The sequence below is a fragment of the Brachyistius frenatus genome, unplaced genomic scaffold (assembly GCF_029030835.1).
Source record: "Brachyistius frenatus isolate BFR_SWC_R1_liver_20210118 unplaced genomic scaffold, ASM2903083v1 Contig_7, whole genome shotgun sequence".
Taxonomy (NCBI): domain Eukaryota; kingdom Metazoa; phylum Chordata; class Actinopteri; family Embiotocidae; genus Brachyistius; species Brachyistius frenatus.
The window spans coordinates 4,070,773-4,094,011 of record NW_027210606.1 but is presented as its reverse complement, the minus strand read 5'-3'; the positions used below and the strand labels follow the sequence as shown (position 1 = coordinate 4,094,011).

The window sequence follows — 23,239 nt, the reverse complement described above, 5'->3', positions numbered from 1 at the left end:
TTTTTCTCTTAGTTACAACCCAAGTTAAAATGAAGAGAGCTGCAGTGTTATCTGGGTGTTCTTTTTAATAATCTTCTTAATGCACTCAGTTTAACATAACATAAAACAGACATCATCAAGTCAGCTGAATAAAAGTTTTTATTACCATCACTAAACACTCATTAAATGACAAGTACCAGCATCTCTCTCACTCTCTCTCTCACACAAACAGCGCCACACACAGCCACACTCATGCATATGGGTTAATGCAGTCGCTCACATACAGTATGAGTCTACATGTCTCCACTGGAGGAACATCAGCAGTAGTCAGAGTAATCCTCCTCCACATAGTTGGCTGGAAACAACCCCACCTGGAAACACAGGAGCAGTGCAGGTAAGACGAGATCCCTCATAATACATTCATAAATATGTTTTGAAAATGTGTAGGTGTTTGTGTATTCTTACTCGTCCGTACACCTCTCCTTTCCACCAGCCACTGTGACCCTTCTTGGAGAGGATCTTGATGGTGTCTCCCTCCTGCAGCGACAGCTCCGAGCGGTCCCTGGCTGAGAAGTCGTACCTGGCCCTCGCCACGCCGAAGTTCTTCATGCTGCCCCCTGTGAGACAGAGACCACATCTATACCCGATACAGCATAATACCCGTGTTTCATATTAAAATATTCAGGAAAGTCTCAGCTATAACGATAATGAAGCATCAATTTGACATACAGCATTGTGTAAAGAGATCATTTTGCCCTGATGATGAGAAATCTTTCAAATCTCTTGTAAAAACATCCCTTTACTCATGTGGACGGATTGTTTTGGTGCTTTGGTGTCTGTTCAGCCTCCCAGCTCCGGGTGAGAGTCACGTATGAGCTTGTAATTAGATGGAACAGGAAGCAGGGACTCTACATGTTCCTGCACTTTGATTTATGACCCAATAACTGCAGGATTAATGAGATTCCCATCAGCCCCAGCTCTACTTTGTGTCAGTACTAATGAACAAATTTAGCAATCTAACAAGCTAAGATTGAGGACTTGGTGTAAACATATACACCCATATTTTTTTTTTAATCAATATTGTAAACTATATATCAAACCATTGTTGTCTTTATAAGCATGTTAGCATGCTAATGCTAGCAATTTGCTTAAAGCCCTACTGTGACAAAGTAAAACCTCATAGAGCCACCAGTTAAGTTGTAGACTTTGTTTTACCATTGGACAGAGCCAAGCCAGCTGTTTCCCCTGTTTCAACTTTATGCCAACCCTCTCCTGACTTCAACTGAATTTTTATCATACAGTCATGAGAGTGGTATGAATCGCCTTGTTTAACTCTCATTAAAAGAGTGAATGAAAAATTTTGCTCTGAATGTAAGACTGTTCCTTTTACATGATCATAATGACGACTGTAAGCAGTGACAGAGATCTTCTTTACCTGGTGTGGTGTTGGGTGTGCTGTTAGATGAGTTGCTCTGCTCTGGCTGTTTGTACGGCGTACACAGGGTGGTGTCCACATCCTTAAAGTACTCCTTCAAAGAGTTCTGCTGGTAAAACTGAATCATGTCCTGACACAGAACAAAAACAAGAGGAGAAAGAGACCTTGAGGAACATGTGAGACAGGTGTTGGATGTAGTCGGAGATGAAGTCAATCAGAAATCCACTACCTAAGATACTAAGATACGGTTTCAGTGTCTTTGGTTTCTTCTGCCATCTATGTCACAGTACAGGCCGTGGATGAGGAATAGAAAATGTACCCTGCTGACCAAAGTATCTCTCCAAGACCTGAATTTTTTATTCGAATCCTTTGAATTTTCTCGTCCTCAGTCTCATACACCCAAACTGGAAAAAACACCCAACCAATCAGTCTTGTGACACAGAACTGATCCCCATGATCTTGTAGTCCTCTCAGGAAGGAATAGGACTACCTCTGTAACACATGACCAAATCGGTGTATTCCTCCAATCCTTCACACCTACTGACCTCACTAAACTCACTTCCCTGATTTCCTCAGCAAAATCATCAATGTACCTAGACCATATATCTACAAAATTACTTAAACAACTACTGCCCTTAATAGATTAGATGCTATTTAAGTAACAAACAATTCTTTGATTTAAGAACATGTACATTACCACAATCATCCAAATTAGCAGTGATCAAAGTATCTCTCAAAAAAACAAACCTTAGTCCTGATAACCTGTCTGATTACAGACCTACATAAAACCTCCAACATCCAAGAAGAGCTGTAGTCTGGATTCAGAGTCCATCACAGCACTGACACAGCCTTAGACAAACGTCTGAATCATCAATTCATTGCAACTAATCAAGGATGTATTGCTATACTGCTTCTTGTTGGCTTTGCTTTCAACAGTATGGGCACTAAAGACATGAACGCCATGTTGGTATCAAGGCTCTGCCCTTGCCTGCCTTAGGTCTAACCTTTCTGACCTTCTTCAGTTTGCACATGTCCAAAATGAATCCTCCAGTCACACTAAACTAAGTTATGGAATACCCCAGGGCTCAGTGCTGGGACCTCTGCTCTTCTCTTAGTACATGCTGTTGTGCCTTAAAAAGGAAGCATCGTATCAATTTCCATGCTGATGACAGCCAACTATACCAATTCATGAAGCCTGTCAAAACTATACAGCTACCTCAGAGAAAGCTTGCCTGAAAGATGTGAACACATGTATAACTGACAATTTCCTGTTCCTTCACACAGATAAGATTGAGGTTATGATTGTAGGCCCTAAACATTTGAGAATGACACTGTGCAGCCAATTACTCAAACTCAATGGCATCTCCCCAACTTCCCCCTTACAGAAACACCACATGGGTTTCACATTTGCAAAAACTTATGTCATCACAAGTGACCACATGACATGCGATTGTACATATGTGGAACATTTTTTGTCAATGGGAAACGTGGTTTTGGAAAATTTTCATGGTCTATGTAGATTCTCATGTGAAAACTTTTCCACATATTTTTACCATGTTATCATGTTATCATAAGTTGCAACATGTGGTAAATGTGTTATACATGTGATCATAGTGATTGTAGACCTGCACAAGGCTGGAATGGGCTACAAGACTATCATCTAAAAGTTATAAATTGATTTGCATTTGATTGTGTGAAATAAGTATTTGATCCGCTAGCAAAACATGACTCAATACTTGGTGGAGAAACCGTTGTTGGCGAGCACAGAGGTCAGACGTTTCTTGTAGTTGGTCACCAGGTTTGAATCATCTCAGGAGGGATTTTGTTCACTCCTCTTTGCAGATCCTCCAAATCCTTAAGGTTTTGAGGCTGTCGCTTGGCAACTCAAAGCTTCAGCTCCCTCCACAGATTTTCTATGGGTTTAAGGTCCGGAGACTGGCTCGGCCACTCCATGACCTTAATGTGCTTCTTCTCAAGCCGCTCCTTTGTTGCCTCGGCCGTATGTTTTGGGTCATTGTCGTGCTGGAAGACCATCCACGACCCATTTTCAGTGTCCTGGCTGGCTGGCTAAGTTGTCGTCCAAGATTTCACGGTACGTGGCCCCGTCCATCGTCCCCTCGATGCGGTGAAGTCGTCCTGTCCCCTTAGCAGAGAAACACCCCTAAAGCATAATGTTTCCACCTCCATGCTTGACAGTGGTGACGGTGTTCTTGGGGTTATAGTCAGCATTTCTCTTCCTCCAAACACGGCGAGTCGAGTTGATGCCAAAGAGCTGGATTTTGGTCTCATCTGACCACATCACCTTCTCCCAAAACTTCTCTGAATCATTCAGGTGTTCATTGGCCAACTTCAGATGCGCCTGTACATGTGCCTTCTTGAGCAGGGGGACCTTGCAGCGCTGCAGGATTTTAATCCATTACGGTGTCGTGTGTTACCGATGGTTTTCTAGGTGACTGTGGTCCCAGCTGTCTTGAGATCATTAACAAGTTCCTCCCATGTAGTTCTGGGCTGATCCCTCACCTTTCTCATGATCATCGATACCCCATGAGGCCAGATCTTGTGTGGAACCTCAGACCGAGAGCGATTGATGGTCATTTTGTGTTTCTTCCATTTCCGAATAATCGCACCAACAGTTGTCTCAATCTCACCGAGCTGCTTGCCGATGGTTAGAGGACTAATCTAACCGGTCTGTGGGAGCCAGAATTCTTGCTGGTTGGTAGAGAATCAAATACTTATGTCACACAATCAAATGCAAATCAATGTATAACTTTTATATGATGTGATTTTCTGGATTTGTTTTTTTGATATTCTGTCTCTCACTGTTAAAATAAACCTACCATTACAATTATAGACCGTTCATTTCTTTGTCAGTGGGCAAACTTACAAAATCTGCAAGGGATCAAATAATTATTTCCTCCACTGTATAAGGTAACCTAGCTCTGTCAACTCACTTTGTCTCCTTTCTTCCCCTCCAACCCGAGAATCTCCACTATGGGATGCTGCTGCAGTATTTCAACATAAACCTCTTACAGATACCGTCAGTTTACACCATCCTCCAATCCACCGCCTGAGTGTTTGCTCTAAGAGATTATTCAATTATGACTGACAATTTCCTGCTCCTTCACACAGATAAGATTGAGGTTATGATTGTAGGCCTAAACATATAGTGCTAATTATTATTTACATATAATAGATTTCTGATTTGTGTCATTCTGTTTTGGCCAGATGAGGTTGTAACACTTACAATTAAACCCTTGAATGCTTTCTTGTCATTGATGCGGTACAGGCCTTCAGCTGAAGTGATCTTAATGTGTCTGATGTCCATGTTGAACCTGGGAGAGCAGAGAGGGATTTGATAAGAAAATAAATGCTAATTAAGTAATAGCAAATGCTTCATGATTAATAACATTAAAAAAAAAATTCACTGGGAATTTTTTCTGTACTTTTACTTAGAGATGCACAAAATCAGGATAAAAGGTGAACTTAGTAGGTCTTTTAAAAGAGGGAATACTGACTTCCACAAAGATGAATTGCTTTTATGTGTCAAATACTTTTTTTATGGACATGCACAAACCCTTTTTTTAGTGAAAGTGTATTTCCCTGCTTTTAAAAGGAAATGATACTTGAGCTCATTTGCTGTTTAAAAAAATTCAGACAATTGTAAACATTTCCATCACAACTTCCTAGAGCCTCAGAGGATGCCTAAAAATGACTTGTTTTGTCTGACACTGGTACAAAACCCAAATATATATATTAATTTTAGACCATAGTGAAAAAAATGTGGATCATTTTTTAATTATTTAAATAGATGATTATTACATTGGTTTTGTTGACATGAAGAAATGTGAACCAATCATTCAATAAAGAAATAAAGTAATTAAAATACTGTTGAAACAACAAAACATGTAAAATAGAAATGAATAAAAATGTCACTTTTCAGTCACAGTTCAAACAGTTCATCACATATCTGTTGGCTCTGCAGCCTTCAATCAACGGAAGATAAGACTGTAAAAATAAAACAGTGCTTTCATAAACTGATGGACTCTCACTTGATGCTGATGGCAAAGTCTCCTCCATCTTTCTGCCGCACGAGGAAGGTTCCATCAGACCGGGACATCAACAGGTTTTTGGCGGCGGTGCGGTCCATGTTCCCTGCGAACCTTGAATCACAGTGAGGACCACGACATTATTCTTGGCTTCAAATGAGATTATGTAACTTTTGAAAGAAGAAATACAAAAGTGTTTTCTAACTTTCATTATTACATTACATTACATTTCATTTAGCTGACTCTTTTATCCAAAGTGACTTACAATAAGTGCATTTCAACCATGAGGGTACAAAACCCAGAACAACAAGAATCAAGAAAATACAATTTCTTCAAGAAAGCCAAACTACAAAGTGCTAAAAGTAAGTGCCATTTTAAGCGCTACTAAAGTGCTACTTATTCAAGGTAAAGTCGTTCATTTGAGATTTTGTCATGACAGCATTGTATCTGGTGACTCTCTCTAGTTGTGCCACTGAAACACTAACAGCTTTTCACATTTTCCTTGTGGCCAATGTGTCTTGTTTCAATTACACATTACAACTGCAGGAACACTTCAAGTCCACATATTTCCCATTTATAAGCAGCATACTAACACTTAGTACACAATGTAAGACACAAAATGCAGTTGTACGCAGCTGTAATGACATTTATAAAGTATATTTAAGTATAGTAGTTGTCAGGAATGATAACTTATCTTATGAAGAGACTTTTTATAATAATACAGTTGTGTCATTCATTATCATTTTATGCAGCAGCCTCTGATTCTGGGTGCCCCCAGGAGGAGATATAGTAATAACCAAATACATTAATAAACAAACGTCTGCTTACAAACATCAGTTTGTTAAAAATTATTTGTTAAAGGTATAATATAGAGATCTTACATCCTGTATTCTGTATACAGGTGTGTAGTTGTGAAGTTGTATACAACTGTAGACTCTCATAATATTGTAGCATGAGGATTTGTTTGTAAGATAAAATCACACGTTATCTGGTGAAAATTGAGTACAGTATCCTACAGGATGCTACCACCAGATGGAGCCAAAGTAAAATATTTTCTAATCTTACACAGAATAATTTAAAGGACAATACTGTGTTTTTACAGGCTCTTTCTGATTTTAGTCAAGATGAGCTGAGGGGCAGAGAACAATGACTATACAATACATGACTTATAACTAAAGGTTAATTTACAATTGGGATTTACAGCCTTAGACCACTGTCACTACCCATCAGTTTCACAGTGTATCTCACAGTGTATCCGTATATCCCAAACGCTGCTTTAAAAACAGCAGCACTTCTCAGTATCTGGTTCTGTCTTTGTGCCTATTAAACAGTGTTGTTTTCTGTGTCAGCCCTGTGGTGTTTCCCAGTCATTTTTGCACATCACTCCAATAAAGGAAGAAATGAGACCACCGAGGTTAACAGCCGTTTGGTGAGCAAGTGTTTCAACCCAGTTCCTGTTGTTACTCACCAGTGGAAGCCAGACAGGTCGGGGATCGGCCTCTGGAAAGGGGTGACATCACAAAGATTAAATGTAACCCTTTGTAAATGGCTGTGGTCCTCATGTAAACAAATCTATACGTCCTAATACTGCTAATGTTTGTTTCAGTTCAGCAAAAGATAGCCAGCTGGTGCGACCTGACAAAAACACTGAACTGACCGGAGCAAGTCTTTCATTGGTTTGTTGCCCAGGGCTCTGGTCTCTCTTGAGAATAAAAACATTTATTTGTAAATGCTGCTTTGTCAAAATGCATCATTTATTGAAGATGAGGGTGTTTGCTGTTTAGTATCTCCTGCTGGCTGATGAATTTTACTCACAGGGACGTGGGGCTGAACTTTTCGGCAGGGGAACCACCCCATCTGACCCGCAGTCAGGTTTCTACCCTGAATGACACACAAAACAACAAATCACATGGTTAGAGTTGGTGGACCAAGCACTCTTTGCAGCATAAATGAATCATCAGACAGAAATCTGTTAAACCTGCTAAACAAACTCTTCTCCCTAAAACAAATAAATCCCATGCAGGTGATAGAAATCTGGTATAATTTACATATTCAAAATCTGTATGCAAACCAAACCAGCAGATGAGCGAGAAGTTTTTTCACCTAATGCTATGTTTTGGCCAACAAAGCAGGTGAGGGTGGTGATGCACAGCAACGTTGGACAAGTGGTTTTCACAACACGCTGTGGTAATTGTGTTTAAAATAACGGATGAGGTTGCAGTAGTTGATCAGTAGCTACCTGATGAATAACCACCTTCATTCCTGTCTTTTGCTCATTGCAGAAAATATCCTCTGGCTGCTGTTTGTTCTTTTTGTTGAGTGGGTGCAACAAGGGGAGAGACTTGGCAAAGGGAACTGAAGGATTTGGGGTTTAGGCATCAAGCTCAAGCACAATGCTTCCTGGTACGTATAAGGCACTGTTGGCACGGCTCCGCTAGCAGGAAAATCCAGCTTTCTTTGTCAAAAAAGCACACACCGAGGATATCAATTTTTTCAATTGACTACTTTTGCGATCAACACTGAGACAACATCCGCGTAAAAACTGGCAAATGAATTGAGCTCAATGTGACTTCGACGTTTCCCGCAACAAACCAAATATTCAGGTAAAAGAAAGTGTCTTTACTCAGCAGTTTATAGTGTCCAGGAATTCCAGAAATGTCGAAAATCAATTTGCAGAGAAACTTGGCTGAGATTTGCCATCCTGAAACTAAACAATAAAAAAAGGTCTTCGTTTCAAGTTTACAGTTGGTGAGTAAGGCAGTTAAAGGCAGTGAATGCAGGACGATGTTCACTGTCCGTTTCTGTTTATTGCTGTGAATAGAATTTTATGAATCCAATGTTGTTTGGTACAGTGTTGGTAGTAAAACTACCAATACAACCATGTAAACATCTTACCCATTATTAGCAAATAGTAGTGTAATTAAAATGACTCGTTCTGTAAAGAAGTGGTTCCTCGGAGTATTATATTATTATGTATTACACTGCTCGAATGCAAATACTCATATATTCATGTTTAAGCAGAATTTGACTGTTTATATACCGTGTGTACAGGAAGGATATTAACAAGGACTTTTTGTTTACTGACGGTGTGACAGCCTGGACAATAGCAGAAAGTAATAAACTGAAGCAGCTAAATGGAATTCAGTCATTAAATAAAATTAATTTTCCAAATCAAAACTGTTCAGAGGAATCACTGCAGACAGTAGTGATGGTTCGGCATGAGGGAGGAAGTGGAAGATAAAGAATGAGTTGCAGAGAGGAAAATGACAAGCACCTCACACCTACACATGAACCGCAGGAAACAAGGCTGAAAACTCGACAAAATAATGTGTGATCCTGCCTCAACCTTCTGAATACAGCGTGTATATGTTTGTGTTTGATTTTACCTCCCACCAGGGCAGATCAACATCAGCCCGGGTCAGCTCAATGATGTCACCTTTGGAGAGCTGTAGTGGTTGGCCAAAGCCCACAGGAGGCGGCGGCAAGCCATAATACTCCTGACACACCTCCATCTTAGGAAATCCTGACACAGACAGAGAAGAGATGTTGTGATATCTGGAAGGAGATTTAAAACCTAACACCTCACTCTACAACCAGCAGATCATTTTGGAGAAATGTGACCACAACACCTGTGTGTCTACAAGTAAAACGGGACAGTTTAAACTTATTGTATCATTAATTTCTTACCAGTGCTGGGATGTCCGGAGGACTTGTGTGGTTTATTCTGGAGGAACAAAAGACAAAAAAGCCGGGCACACTTTTAACCATTAGCAAAAGTTATATAAAACATAGGCCAATAAATTCAACAAGTGACAAAGTGTGCAGAGAGAGGAACAAGAAGTCCAAAAAGTCCTTATTGTAGCCTTACCTTCTTCATAGTGACAGAATGATCTGTAATTTCAAAAGGACAATCAATGCAAAACGTCATAATTATGCTAATAAGAAGAAGTACTTCAACAGAGACACACATATGTATACAGACCCGAGTTTCGTCCGCAGGCAGGGACTCTGCCTAAACACTCTTTATGTGCCGCCATTTTACAGCGAGTGCAGCGATAGCCCTGGAAAAATATCCCTCTGCAGACGACAGGTGGACATTTTACATCGTGTACAAGCTTTTACTTTTTTTTTTTTTTTTTATTAAATCTTAGAGAGGAGCAGAGAGAAAGAGAACATGAGACCAAAGCACCTTAACAACATGGAGCAGGCCTTGCAGGAGGTGGTTTCCTCAAAACAGTGCATCTGGAAGTCGTGGTTGTTGGCTGTGGAGTTCTCAGGACACATATTTGACCTGCAACCATAAAGCACATTCGTTTTTGACCACCAATGGAGGAACCAAGCAATCACACAGATGGTTCACACTGGCAGATAGTTTGATTTAGGTAAAAGGAAAAGAGCTTGTTGTGCTAAAAGAGCAGAGAGTGAAGAAACAAACAGTAGCAGCAACGCAGTGCAGTGAGATTACAAATAACATAATCGACAAATCAACTGACATCTACTCATTTCCTATGAAGTTGAGCAATCAGCAAGTCAAAAGCATAAATGACAAGTGGCTACAGTTAAACTTCCCCGAGTTTACACTTTTTTAGTTCTTCTTCTCTTTTGGTGTGTTCTCTCACATAAATTGTGCACCGATCATTTCAAATTAAGTGTTTGATTGCAAAAGAGTAATTAACTAAAACCTGCAGTAATCGATTTTCTGGCCTCTTGGCCGCCAACCAAGCTGACATACTGTCACTTTTTAAGTTGAGTTCAGCCAACTGTTAATTATTTTTCACATTAGCAGTTATGCGGTAACATTAACTTTAATTTGAAGTTGAATTTTGGCCACCCAACGAATAAAAGTCCCATATCCACTGTCCTTCAAACTACTTTTGGGGGAAATATCTGTCTGTAAAGCTGCTAAATTTCCAGTGTGTTCACCAGCTACTCGCAAACTGTGTCTATCTGCTTGTTATCGCTGAGCAGGTCGTCTACGGTCGCTGTGTGTTTTCTTTCCATGTGTATATGAGCATGTGTGTTAACTCACTGAGCCATCTCAAACTGTTCCAGCCATTTCTTCTTCAGTTCTCTGGTTTTGAAGAATAAATCGTACCCACACTTCCCATAGCAGTCCAGCAAGAGGAACAAATAGGACCACTGTTCACAAACACACACACACACACACACACACACACACACACACACACACACACACACACACACACACACACACACACACACACACACACACACACACACACACACACACACACACACACACACACACACACACACACACACACACACACACACACACACACACACACACAGAAATGCATACACTGTCAGCCTCACAGATGCCTAACGGATGTATCATCTGGTATAAGTGGTGCTACAGTACAGAGTAGAAGACCTTTTTATTGTCCCTCTCTCCAGTGGTTTCATCCCGTATCTGGTAGTTCTGTAGTTGAATGATCTCCTTCAGCTCGAAAGTCTCTCCGCTCTTCTTCTTACAAATAAACACGGCTTTATCGAAGAGGAATGCATACCTGCAGAGCAGCCAAACAGGTGCAAACACAAAGTCAAACAACAGTGTGTAACACAGGAAAACACACACACAGAATTAAACAACACACACCTGTCCTGTTTAGACTTTTTCTCTGAGCTGCAGATCTTCAGCTCTCCGTCGATCTTGGGTCGACCGTAGAGAGCGAGAGACTGAGTCTAAAGAGCAGAAGAGAGTGAAGATGATCATAAAAGAAAAACAAAGAACAGCTGATTAAAGCTGATTAAAAGTGAAAACTGTGACCTTACCATGTTTTCTATGGACAGCTGAAAGGAGGTGATTTGTCTGATTATCTCATTGTCTCGCTTCACTTCATTCACACACTGTGCCAGGTCCTGGAAACACACACACACACACACACACACACACACACACACACACACACACACACACACACACACACACACACACACACACACACACACACACACACACACACACACACACACACACACACACACACACACACACACACGCAAAGGGTTAAATCCCATGGATTACACATACACACACACACACACACACACACACACACACACACACACACACACACACACACACACACACACACACACACACACACACACACACACACGCACTTACTCTCATTGCATCAAGAGCCGTTCGGAGGTTCTCCTTATCTGTTGGGTCAGTGGTGTGTTTCACCAGCTCCTGCACACACAAGCAAACCACATCCAATTACAGCTGCAGGATAAAACTAACTTGAAGATACGGTAACTACATGCAAATTCATTCACTCACATACCTGTAAGAGCAGGTGATACTTGAGGACTCGCTGCAAAGGCACCATGAGCAAATCTCTGAGAGAAAAACGGCCACTGTTTGCTCTCTTTGAACACTCCTGAGAGAGAGAGAGAGAAGGAAGTAAACATCTGCAGTGAACCGAAGAGATGTGAAGAGGTGGCTGTATGGCAGACTTCCTGACAGTTTTTTTTATGTCAGAGTTTAACTAAAAAAAACCCAGAAAACATTTCCCTTGTAGGTTACATTTTAGGAGTTATGTTTGTACAACTGTCATGGGACTTTAAACAGCATACAATTCATAGTATTACACTTTGTATCACAACGTTTTAAACAGCATCTGAACGGACAGCTGAAGTTAAGGGCCCAGTATGCATAAGGCTGAGGTAAAAGACCTTAAAGCATAATTCAGCAGCAAACCATCAAGGGAAGTTATATTTGGATAAATAGAGCTATTTTTCTATATCATTTCCGTTTTTCCTTAATACACGCAGGAACACGGCACCTTCATTCCTACACTTCTAGCCAAAAGTGGAGCAGAATTACTTGAGTAGCACATTAAAATGCTCAATTGTCCTTCTTCCATTGGTATTTCAGCAAAGCAGAATTTCCAGCAAGTGTTTCTTTGAGGCAGTACTTTGACACAGCTGAATGCTAACATGCTGATGTTGAGCTTCTCTATAGCCTCTTTACTGCCGGTGGTGACTCGACTGTACTGTACATATTATGATTTCCATTGGGTAAAAGTGTTGGATAGTACTTGGCACCAAAAGTGAGTATAGTTGAGTACAACAGTGGGCCTTTGTGCCCTGCTCAGTTTAGCTTGTTAGCATTTGTTAATTAGTACTAAACATATGTACGGCTGATGTGAATGTCACTAGTTTAGCAGATATTTGTTTACAAACCAAAATATTGGATCAATTAAAATGACCCTGGAAAAACACTTTTAGTTATTCCAGCTAATTCATTTGGAATCAAATATCTGTGCAGATCCGTTGCACAGATATTTTACTTGATGAGTTAAACTTTGACTTGCTGGTAGCTCCACAGGAAAAGGCCGATAATCACTAATATCATCGTCTAGGCACCGTAAATGCGGCAACTGCTACCCTTCCAAAAAAACAGTGATAGAGCCGCCAGCATGGCTAAAAGTACCGTTATAGACCCAAAGTGTCTTTAATTAGGTAATACTGAATTTTTTGTTTTGTTTTTATGCCAAACTCGGTATACAGATTATGGATGATACCATTTTCAAACATCCACTTCCAGTTTGTTTGTGAAATGTTTTTCCCAACACACAGCATGTGCATCAGTTCGTCTTTCCCTACAGCTACTGGCTTTTCCAATAGACATCATATACATAAAAATAGCCTTTCTAGGATTTGGGAAAATGTCACCTTACTGATTTAAAATATCACACATCTGACATTCCTGTGTCATTAAAGGCAACATATCAAACAATTTGTTTTCAAGTGTGTGTCCTCCTCACCTCCAGTTTCATCCTGATATCCTCCCTCATATTTGAAAGCTTGTCGAGGTATTTTGATGCCGTTTCCACTTGACTACAGTAATGACCATACAGCAACAGCCTAACGAGAGATAGAATATTTGTAATGTAACTGTATCATTACTGTACAATAGAGACATTTGTGTATATGTGTGTGTTTCTGTATGTGCAGAAGTATACCTCTCCTTGTAGCTCAGAAACACCTGGTGAAGATCCCTAGCTCCATGATTAAGGATGGAGCTCCGAACCTCCTCCAGCAGACTACGGTGGGTGTCAGCTAAATCCTACAAATACAGACACGCAGAAAACATGTACACAAAGCTAGAATGTGAAGGTGAGCCTGTATGCACAACGGGTGTGTAGATAATCTCCTCCTGTACCTTGATGTTGATGAAGATGGTTTCAATGTCTTGAACCTGGAGAAACCTTTCAAGAGGCTTCATAAAGTGCTGCACAAAAAGAGAAAGGATGGTTGTTGGTCTGTTTTCTAATGTGTGTATGAATGTCTGTTTGCATGCTTGTGTGTGTCTGGTCGTGAGAAACGCTATGTTTAAATGCATAGATCTTCTTGAATGACACTAAGGACGTGTGCTCACCTGTAATATAGATTCCAGTGTATCTGTGTATTTCTCTTCTGTATGTCTGATCTCCTGCAGGCAGCACTCTCGCTTGTCGACACCGGTCTTCTGCTGCTGCATGAACACACAAAAACAAAATGTCAAACGAGTCCAGACTGTCCTTGGTGTGTTTTTATGCTTTAAATTCGGCACAAATGTTTGTGTGGACTCAAAGATGAACTGATTCGATTCTGGTGGTCAAAGGTCAAAGGTCACTGTGCCATAACTCTAAAAATCCATACACCAGTTATGACAAAATGTCACACAAATGTCGATCAAGATAAAATAATGACGTGATGACATTTTATGTCCAAAGGGTCAAAGGACAACTTCAATGTGACATCCTAATGTCCTGCAAAAAACACTTTTCTGTTCAGTATTCAGCACCATGACTCGGAAACAGTGTGACCATATTGCACATTTATGTCAGATACTGAATCGGTGACGCCAATCCTGGGTGCCCAGGTCTCCAAAGGCAGCTCAGACCCTCCTTGTGGTTTGAGGTCTAATGTTCCATGTGAACCACTCACGGTTTCTGGTTGTTCCTCTGTCCTCATCAAGTCCTCATAGATCTCATCTCCTTCGTTCTCCTCATCTTCCACAAAGTCGTATAAATCGTCATCCTCATCCACGGTGTCACTGATGCACAAAACACAAAATTGTTGTCATCATATTCTTTGTCTTGACTTCATCAATATCCCCCACAGAGAGGTCAGAGGTCACAGTCTGCTAACTGGTCTTCAACTGGAGAAGGACAATTATTTACTTTCAAACATTTAAAATGTAATTGCCAGTGCATTAGATGAGAACAATACTGCATAAATGTGAAAACACTTGTAAAAAGTATTGCTTGTGTGAACTTGTATTATTAAAGCATTATTTTGTGTAAAAGGTTATCATATAAATTCATCCACTAAATGTAGTGGATGTATTTCTGCATGTACTTATCCAGCGTTAGAACAGGTCACTGCTGTATATGGTATTGAAAGGGATGAATCATTGGATTCACTAGATACAATAGCAGACTAAAAGGATATCCTGTAAACTCTTAACCCATGAACCAATTTCTTTTAACACAAAACAATAATTAAATTTTTGTGGCAATACATCAAATGATTACAAAAAACAGTTTGCTGTTTGAAGCTACTTGTCTTACTCCTCGACTTTTATTTGAACCTAATTGAGAAAAAGTCTTACTCTATCTGGTCAGACAGGCCACTGTAGATCTCATCATCTGGAGTGCATCCTTCCAAAGGAAAAGGCCTGGAGGAGGGAGAGTAAGTGTGTGTGCGCGCGTGTGTGTGTGTGTGTGTGTGTGTGTGTGTGTGTGTGTGTGTGTGTGTGTGTGTGTGTGTGTGTGTGTGTGTGTGTGTGTGTGTGTGTGTGTGTCGAGGTGAGATTAGTGAGGCGGGGGCGGGAGAAAGAGAGAATGAGAATAAAATGAAAATAGTTATCAAGTGAGTCATGGACTTCAATCTGGGTTGTAGGCTGAAGCAGACTAGCCTCCATTAATGCGAAATTAATTTGGAAATTTGGTTTGGCGATACATGTTGTGAAAAGTTTGTAAACTTCTCATTTAAACCATAAACCAGCAACTGATTCCTGCTGAGTGTAACCGGCATCACAAAGCAATTTCACATCCAGACTGTGAAGGCCAGACACAAGCGCTACAGCCATGTTATTTTCTCTTGTATAAGCTTGTGTAATACATTTTAAATTTAGACTAGATCTTTGACACTGAATAACTTCCACATTCACACAGCAGACTACCTTCATCTATCAAAGGGGGCAGCAGTCTATTGTGATTAAATCAAACCATTTCTGCCTCCACTGTCAGTAACATCAGTAGCACTGCAGAGAAATCGACATGATTTCTGTTAAATCCATATACTAACTGCAAGGATAAATTAAGCAGTAACTCTCTACTTAAACAATCCCTGTCTAGTACTCAGAGGCAGAATATATACCTTTATGAATTGGTTCATTGGAGACTACAACAGATAACACAAGAAATGAATGAAAATATTGGAAAAACAGAAAAAGTAGCCTATAAGATAAGTTTGGTTTCAAATAATGTATATTAATAAACATGCTTAGATGAGAGAAGCAGGAATCTACTCACTGAAATCGTTTTTGTACAGCAATATGTGAATGGGACAGGATGGACAAAGTGTTCATGACCTGTCACACAAAGAGAAAAAAAACAAGTAAATAATAAATTAATAAATCTAGTACAGAGAGAAAACCACACAGACTGGTTGAGGAACAGTAAGAGCTGATTCAGACTTTAAATGTTAACCCTGAATAAATCGCCTTTGACCTGGTTTTACTCTTATTCTGTTTGACAGTTCAAGTAAGAAGTGCAGCATTATCATGATGGTATTTCAGATAACCAGTTTCATGAGATGTGGTCAGAAACAAACTCAGAGACATCCCATTGGTCCAAATAAAACTGATTGTTATTTCTGATTAAGACAACATGTAACTGAGCTCTAATATTTCAGCCTATGTGGACTTTTATTCATGTCTTATGACTATAATGTAACAAACAAAACAGTGGATTTTGTTTTCTTACATTTTTATTTGTTTGGAGACTTTGCTTTCTCTCTCCAAAATGGCATTTGACTTTTGTATCTAGTTGAAACTTTTTCTAAAAGTTGCCTCTAAACCATTTAACTCTTCTTCTCTTTCAGAGCAGCAGATAAAAGGTGGTTTCAGCGTCTCTCATGACACTTCTAGTGATATATATAAATAAAATAAAGTTGAATTGAATATAAAATAAATACACACTCTAAGTAAAGACTATATTTTTCTGTCTGGTTTCTGCTTTCAATCAGGAGAGAAAAGGGAGAAAAACTCTTATAAGAAGTGAAAGTCCTGAGTCCTGAGTTCTGAGAAAAAAAAAACCCACTCGACTAATTTGCATCTTACTGCCACTTACTGTATAACCAGAGAAGTCTTCAATAGGACTTAAAAAAAACTATCAACTTTCTAGTGGAGAGTTAGATGGGAAGATCAAAATCACTCTGTTTTCCCCTGCTCTTGTTTTGTTTTATGCTAAACTAAGTAAACCAGCCACTCACTGCATCATGTTTAACAAACAGATATGAGAGTGGTATTGATCTTGTCATCTAAATCTCCTCCATCCAAACATGTTAAAAATGTGGGGTCCTTAATTTTTTTAGCAATTCCACCAAAGAGAAAGTTCCCCTCTAAGCTTCTTCGCTAGCTTTATTTGACCTAACAGTTGGGAAAAAAAATTTCACAGAAAAACCAAAGAGGACAAATTTATATAGCAGAACTTGTTTTTTTTTCTTCTTTCCTCTTCTGCCAGATTTATTTTGGAACTGTTGATTTGATTGCTGGCTGCAAAACTACTGGACTAAACTATATATAAAGTCAGCAAAAGTACTTCCACCAGCGACAACAGCAGAGAAAAGCTCACACACGACTGACAGTTTGATAAATATAAAAATATACATTAGTGTGAATATATTTTGCGATAATACTTCTGCATGCCTTCAGTTCTAGCTGACAAGATTACTGTAATGCAGTTTTTACTCCCAAATAAAACAACAGACAGACTTTTGTTTTGTCATTTCTGCTCCAAAGCTGTGGAACACACTAACTGTAGATATCAGGGAAGATAGCTCAGTAAATACCTTTAAAAGGAAGCTTAAAACACGTCTCTTACGTTAGCCTTAAACTAGCTACACCTGAAGGTCCCTTGCACTTGTTCGCACTTTGCACTACTGCGCCTTTTGCTTCTCATTTTTTATTTAACATGTTTTTATGTTCCTTTATATCTGCTTTTATGTGAAACACTGCATGTCATTTTCTTGCTATAAAGTAAAGGATCTGAAAACTTCTTCCACCACAGTGAAACATATTGTGCAGATAACACCACACCCATGTGTTTTGTGTATTTTATTGTTCAGGGTGACTGTCTGGAAGCAGCAAAGTGAAACGGGAAGCTCAGTGACAGCAAAAGACTGTGCACTGAATAAAAAGGACAAATACCGTAAAAAATAGAGCCACATTTGGGCTCCAACTCTTGTTGACTCATTTTGTTTGTGGAGATGCTCCTTCCTCTAACTTTACATATGAAAATCAAACAAAAATTATAATTTTGAATCCCCTCTTGTTCACACTGAATTGGTGCAATGTGCAGAAAGTGAAAGAGAAGTGTGAGATACTGAATTTATGCAGTCACTCAGCCGCTTCAAATTAGAAAATCACCAAGCTACTTCCTGTTGTGGGTGCCTGCAAGCTGCAATAACGAGTCAGGAATCTATTCACGCTTCTCACTTCAGCCGTGATGACAGAAGTGTGAGTGTACAATGTGTTTGTCATGTTGCAGGGACAATAATCATCATACTTGTATTAGATATAATAGAAAGAAAGGTTTTAGAAACTTTAGATTTAAATTCACAAACATCAGGGTGACATCTAATTGGTCCTAAATTCATTCTGCAGCATAACAAACATACAAGCAGCTTCATTTAAAGAATGACCTTTAGAGAAAACAAGACCTGCGATACATCGTATGGATCCCACAGAACCCTGAACTTAACATCACACAGTAAGTCTGGGATTACATGGAGACAGAAAATATGAAAACAGCCTGCATCCATAGAAGATCTGTAACGAGTTCTCCAAGATGTTGGAACAACCTTTCTGCCAAGTACCTTGAAAAACTGAGTGCAAGTGTACCAGCAGAGTCTGATTTAAAAGGTGCTCACACCAAATATCAGTCTGAGTTGGTTTCTTCATGTCTTGTGTGAAGTTTGCTGATAAATAAAACCTATTCATGGCTCCATTTGCTGATAGATAGATGCGGTGAAGGAATACCTTGGCAAAGTCTCGAACATCAAACAGGTCGAAGGCTTCAAACAGTTCATTCTTTTTGAGATGAAACCTCTCCAGACAAACTCCCAGGAACGTCCGGATATTCTTCAGGCACAGGAACTAAAAACAAACACAAACATTAGTTTAGTGGTAAAGTTAGTACTCTAATGGTTCAGTTTATGTATTTATATATCCCTTAATCACAATTTTTTTGTCAGATGGTTGTGTAATCTGGTCTGCATACAACACGCTTTATCATTATGACTTTACTCCTGATGAGGAAAACTCCCCTAAAAGCCACTTTGCTCATGAATTAGTGAATCAACTGATAATAATTGACAATAATGCTAATGATCCGTTAATTCCATGTCAAATATCATCTTGTTGCAGTGTCTTACATGTTAGATTTAGCTGGTTTTGTCATTATATCAATCACACAAAATTAGCAATATGAAGACGTTACAATGAGCTCTGAGAATTTATAATTGTATGTTTTACTATAATGTTACATTTTGTAAACAAACTTTTAAATAAATAAATAGAAAGAAAAAACAATGCATTCACCTATTATGTAAAAAACAGCAGTATTTGCCAAATGGATAGTTTAAAACAATTTAAAAACAAATTAAGACTAAATCACATGTTTCACGACAGCATAAACAAAAAAAAACAACCTTACACAGTAGATAAAACAAAACATCTGAGTTGAATGAATTGTAGCTTTACAAATACTAGATGCATATAACAAACAGGTAAAGTTGACACATATCGAGCCCATAAAGAAGACATGAGGCAAACAACAGGTTGATTTTAAAAAGACTTGATAGACAATGTTGAAAATAGTGGGATCAAAGAATTGTTAAATATCCTGAATGCCTGCACTGTTGTTTGATAAGGAGCAAGAATTTAACCTTCTAACAGCACAAGTACATGTGCAAGAACAATGTACAAGTAGGCTTACATTAGATACCACATGAACTAAAAACTACATCCAAGTGAATATGAGTCTTCTAAAACTACACGGACCGCATGAAAAGCATGTAAAACAGTGGATAGAAATAAAGAAATGTCTGACGCTAAAAGAAACAGTTCAAAGGGCAGAATTTTAAAGGTAAAATATAACTGCAGAAGAAACCACATAACATAGAGCACAGAGCGACTGACATGGTGGTCAGCCATACTCCACCTCACATAACTTTCTGAGCCAGCTGCTCTTTCTCTTTCTGTCTGTCTGTTCAGAAGCGGGAAATGCGGAACTCTAATTTGAGAAAAGGGGAAACGTGAAGTTCTGACTGATACTGCTGCACACAGCACATCCATCTGTCAGCATCTCATATTAACACAGTAGCAGTGTAGCTACTTGTAGCAGTAACTCAGTGGAGTAACCCGTATTGCAAGAACACAGGGAAGATCCTCCACTTGTGCAATGTCATCAGGTGTGTGTAAGCGTGCTTGCTTGTGTGCTTGTGTGTGTGTGTGTGTGTGTGTGTGTGTGTATACACATCAGAGTGGACTCTTGTCTACTGTTAATTAGCGGATGTTTCTTAACAAACTATGACCTCATAGGATTTCCCATAATTTCACATGCATGAGGCACAGCACATTAACTCCTAAAGACACACACACACACACACACACACACACACACACACACACACACACACACACACACACACACACACACACACACACACACACACACACACACACACACACACACACACACACACACACACACGTTTAAGGCATTGTGGTGACTCCTACAGATATGATACAAGGACTTCCCTGAGGAAGTTTAGGCCAATCACATGACAGCCTGCTTCTCTCTCTTCGTCACAGTCTCTCATTCTCTTTCTAATGTCTTCATCTCGTGTTCCTCTCGTTAAATCTCTGTCCCCTCATATGCACCATCTTGGTTTTTTGGTGTTGTTCACTGTATGTGTATTAGTTTTCATGCTACCTCAAAAACTTGAGAACAGATTTCAATGAACTTAAAACAACGTGGAGTAAATGAACCATCAACCAGGATCAACAAGACTTTTTCTTGTGTGACTCAAAATCCAATTGGACCCAGAGTCTTTTTTAAGATAATTTAAGGAAAGGTAAAAGAATAATGTCACATTTTGAGACTTAGGTTGAGACATATGTAAAGTTTTTGTGCTGGAACTAGCAGCTGTTAGCTTAGCTTAGCACAAAGTAGGAGAACAAAGGTAAAACATATGATTGTATATATCTATTGTGTTAATTAATGAAGTTAAGATGGCCAATTTTTTTTTTTTACTTTTGACAGAGCAATGTTTCTTGTCTTCATGCTCAGCTAAGCTATCCGGCTACTGGCTCTGTTCTCATGCAGCTTACAGAGTGGTCACAATTTTGTTATCTGGCTCTCAGCAAGAAGCGCACACCAAGATGTCTCACTATTTTTTCAAAGCTGCAACATGGGTTTAAAGTAGTAGTAATATTATATGTAATTAAAAAAACCTCCACATTTAGATTCAATATTTGATTTGTTTTAATTTTGAATTTAGATTACTTTACTGATGTCATTGAAGTACACTGCTAAAATGGCGATATCGTTCTCATTTTAATTAGAGAATAAAGTTGAAAAAAAAACACAACAACACGCAGTGCACAAAGAGATTTTTAAGACTTTGAGGGGTCAATAAACAAATTCACTTGACAAGGTTTTGTTTTTGTGCTGTGTATGACCTCAGGAATTTAGAGTTGTTTCTCTTTGTTCCTCTACATCATCATCATCATCATCATCCTGTCCACTTTACATGCTCCCAGATGGAGACGAGATATAGATTACAGTATTTTCCTATCAGACAGCCTCTGGGCTTCAGTGATGCATGCTGGTCGCTATGGAAATGACCTTTGTTAATGGTGTAGAAAAACGTGTGTGTGTGTGTGTGTGTGTGTGTGTGTGTGTGTGTGTGTGTGTGTGTGTGTGTGTGTGTGTGTGTGTGTGTGTGTGTGTGTGTGTGTGTGTGAGAGACTGTGTGTCTTACCTGGGACATCTGTGGGCGCAGGTTGATCTCTTTCAGGTTGACAGCCTGAGGCAGCAGGTTGTTGAGCAACTGGCAGAGCAGCACGCCATCTCTCAGAGCCTGAGCCAGGTCACACACCTGCCGCACCATTAACACCAAATTAGACTAGATACAGTGCGTGTATTTGTGTGCAGTGTGTAAGTAATTGTGAAACAGCTGATTTACCTGTGCACCCTCCCATGTGACCCGGTGGTTCTCGGGTAGAACCCGGCACTCTATCAACCACATCGCACACTGCCGCCACAACTCCATCTTTGTTTTCTGAAGGACAGATAGAGACATACACTACTCTGTTGCAGTTAAATGTCTTCTTTTTTAATCTGTAACACTGGCACTGAAATTACCAAGTAGAATTTTTAACCAATCTGAGATCAAATAAGAAGCAAATCAGTTGGCCAATAGTGTGAACATTTAGCAATCATTCAATCCTATTAGTAGATTATTAAAACAGCCTTCTTGAAACGCAGTGCAAAAAAGCCACGTTTGTATCTGAAAACACAAGTCTTTAACTGCATATCAATGTAGGGAGGAGTATTACCTTTCTTTAGTTTCTCCGTGCAGTTCTGCGTCTTCTCTCTCGATGTTCACCGCTCTGCTTTCCTTTCATTATCTCATTTTCAGACTTCAGTGCTCTTGTTCTGCCTTTCTTCCGTGGTGGGTGTTCTGCAGAGCTGCACTGTGTCGATGGCTTTTAACTTTATCCCGCAACTTCCTTTTTCCTCTGACGCACCAATCTCTCTCTCTCTCTCTCTCTCACACACACACACACACACACACACACACACACACACACACACACACACACACACACACACACACACACACACACACACACACACACACACAGTATCTTAAATTGAATACATTTGAATAATGTATTTAAAAAGTAGCTCATATTTTTTTAAGAAGATTTTTTGAGAGACACAGCGGAGGCTCTCATGATGTCATTCAAAGAAAAATGCCCGAGCTGCACACTGAATAATGAAACCGCTGCTCAGACACTCTGACAGCACCCAGTGGTGATTTGACTGCCATGACAGCACTTTTTCTGAGAATATTGGTGATTCAAGTCTTCACGTCCAGATGGACAACATCAGGAGACAGTATTTATTCCAGTACAGTTTTCAGATACTTGCACTTTATTTGTGTACATGCTACTTCATACTCAGGAAACTACATTATTTTATTAATGTAGAAACTACAGGCTACTTTGGTTTAAAAGCAAAACATTAGATCAATTTCAAAATATTATGCACTGTCAGAGAGCAAACATCCAAAAGTATAAGATAGTTATAATTAGCTTCATCTCAACCAGCTACAACATAAAAATAGTATTTGACTTTTGATACTATGAATATATTTGGATTATAATCCTTTTTTAGTATTATCTGTAAAACCTGGGGTTTGAATACAGACTTTGAATTTTGACTTTGTGATTTTGCTACTT

The 23,239-nt window shown here is 39.4% G+C and overlaps 1 protein-coding gene across 4 annotated transcripts; it reads right to left on the bottom strand.

The window, feature by feature from the left end:
* Positions 1-120: 120 nt before the first annotated feature.
* LOC138615822 (proto-oncogene vav-like) lies at positions 121-22,747 on the bottom strand. 4 transcript variants are annotated; one of them, XM_069689664.1, is made up of 30 exons: positions 22,331-22,747; positions 21,958-22,053; positions 21,754-21,870; positions 18,746-18,862; positions 16,017-16,075; positions 15,092-15,157; positions 14,425-14,533; positions 13,874-13,966; positions 13,658-13,726; positions 13,458-13,561; positions 13,260-13,359; positions 11,775-11,870; positions 11,612-11,680; positions 11,257-11,343; positions 11,081-11,166; positions 10,856-10,991; positions 10,490-10,599; positions 9,650-9,751; positions 9,443-9,537; positions 9,329-9,351; positions 9,148-9,184; positions 8,847-8,983; positions 7,276-7,341; positions 7,118-7,162; positions 6,929-6,960; positions 5,464-5,574; positions 4,659-4,746; positions 1,415-1,544; positions 445-596; positions 121-350 (listed from the first exon to the last, which is right to left on the bottom strand). In XM_069689664.1, the coding sequence occupies exons 2-30, from the start codon at positions 22,042-22,044 to the stop codon at positions 297-299; spliced, it is 2,577 nt and encodes an 858-aa protein (XP_069545765.1). In that variant the 5' UTR covers positions 22,045-22,053; positions 22,331-22,747; the 3' UTR covers positions 121-296. The 4 variants fall into 4 exon arrangements, with proteins under 4 accessions (XP_069545765.1, XP_069545764.1, XP_069545768.1 ...); XM_069689663.1 differs by having other exon boundaries at positions 13,874-13,969; positions 22,331-22,746; XM_069689667.1 differs by lacking the exon at positions 7,118-7,162.
* Between the last annotated feature and the right edge of the window lie 492 nt (positions 22,748-23,239).

Coding starts and splice junctions, on each gene's coding strand:
- LOC138615822 (XM_069689663.1), bottom strand. CDS start 22,044: ATGGAGTTGTGGCGGCAGTGTGCGATGTGGTTGATAGAGTGCCGGGTT. Junction 18,863..21,753: donor TGCGCCCACAGATGTCCCAG/GTAAGACACACA, acceptor GTTTGTTTTTAG/TTCCTGTGCCTGAAGAATAT. Junction 597..1,414: donor CACACCCAACACCACACCAG/GTAAAGAAGATC, acceptor TCTGTCTCACAG/GGGGCAGCATGAAGAACTTC.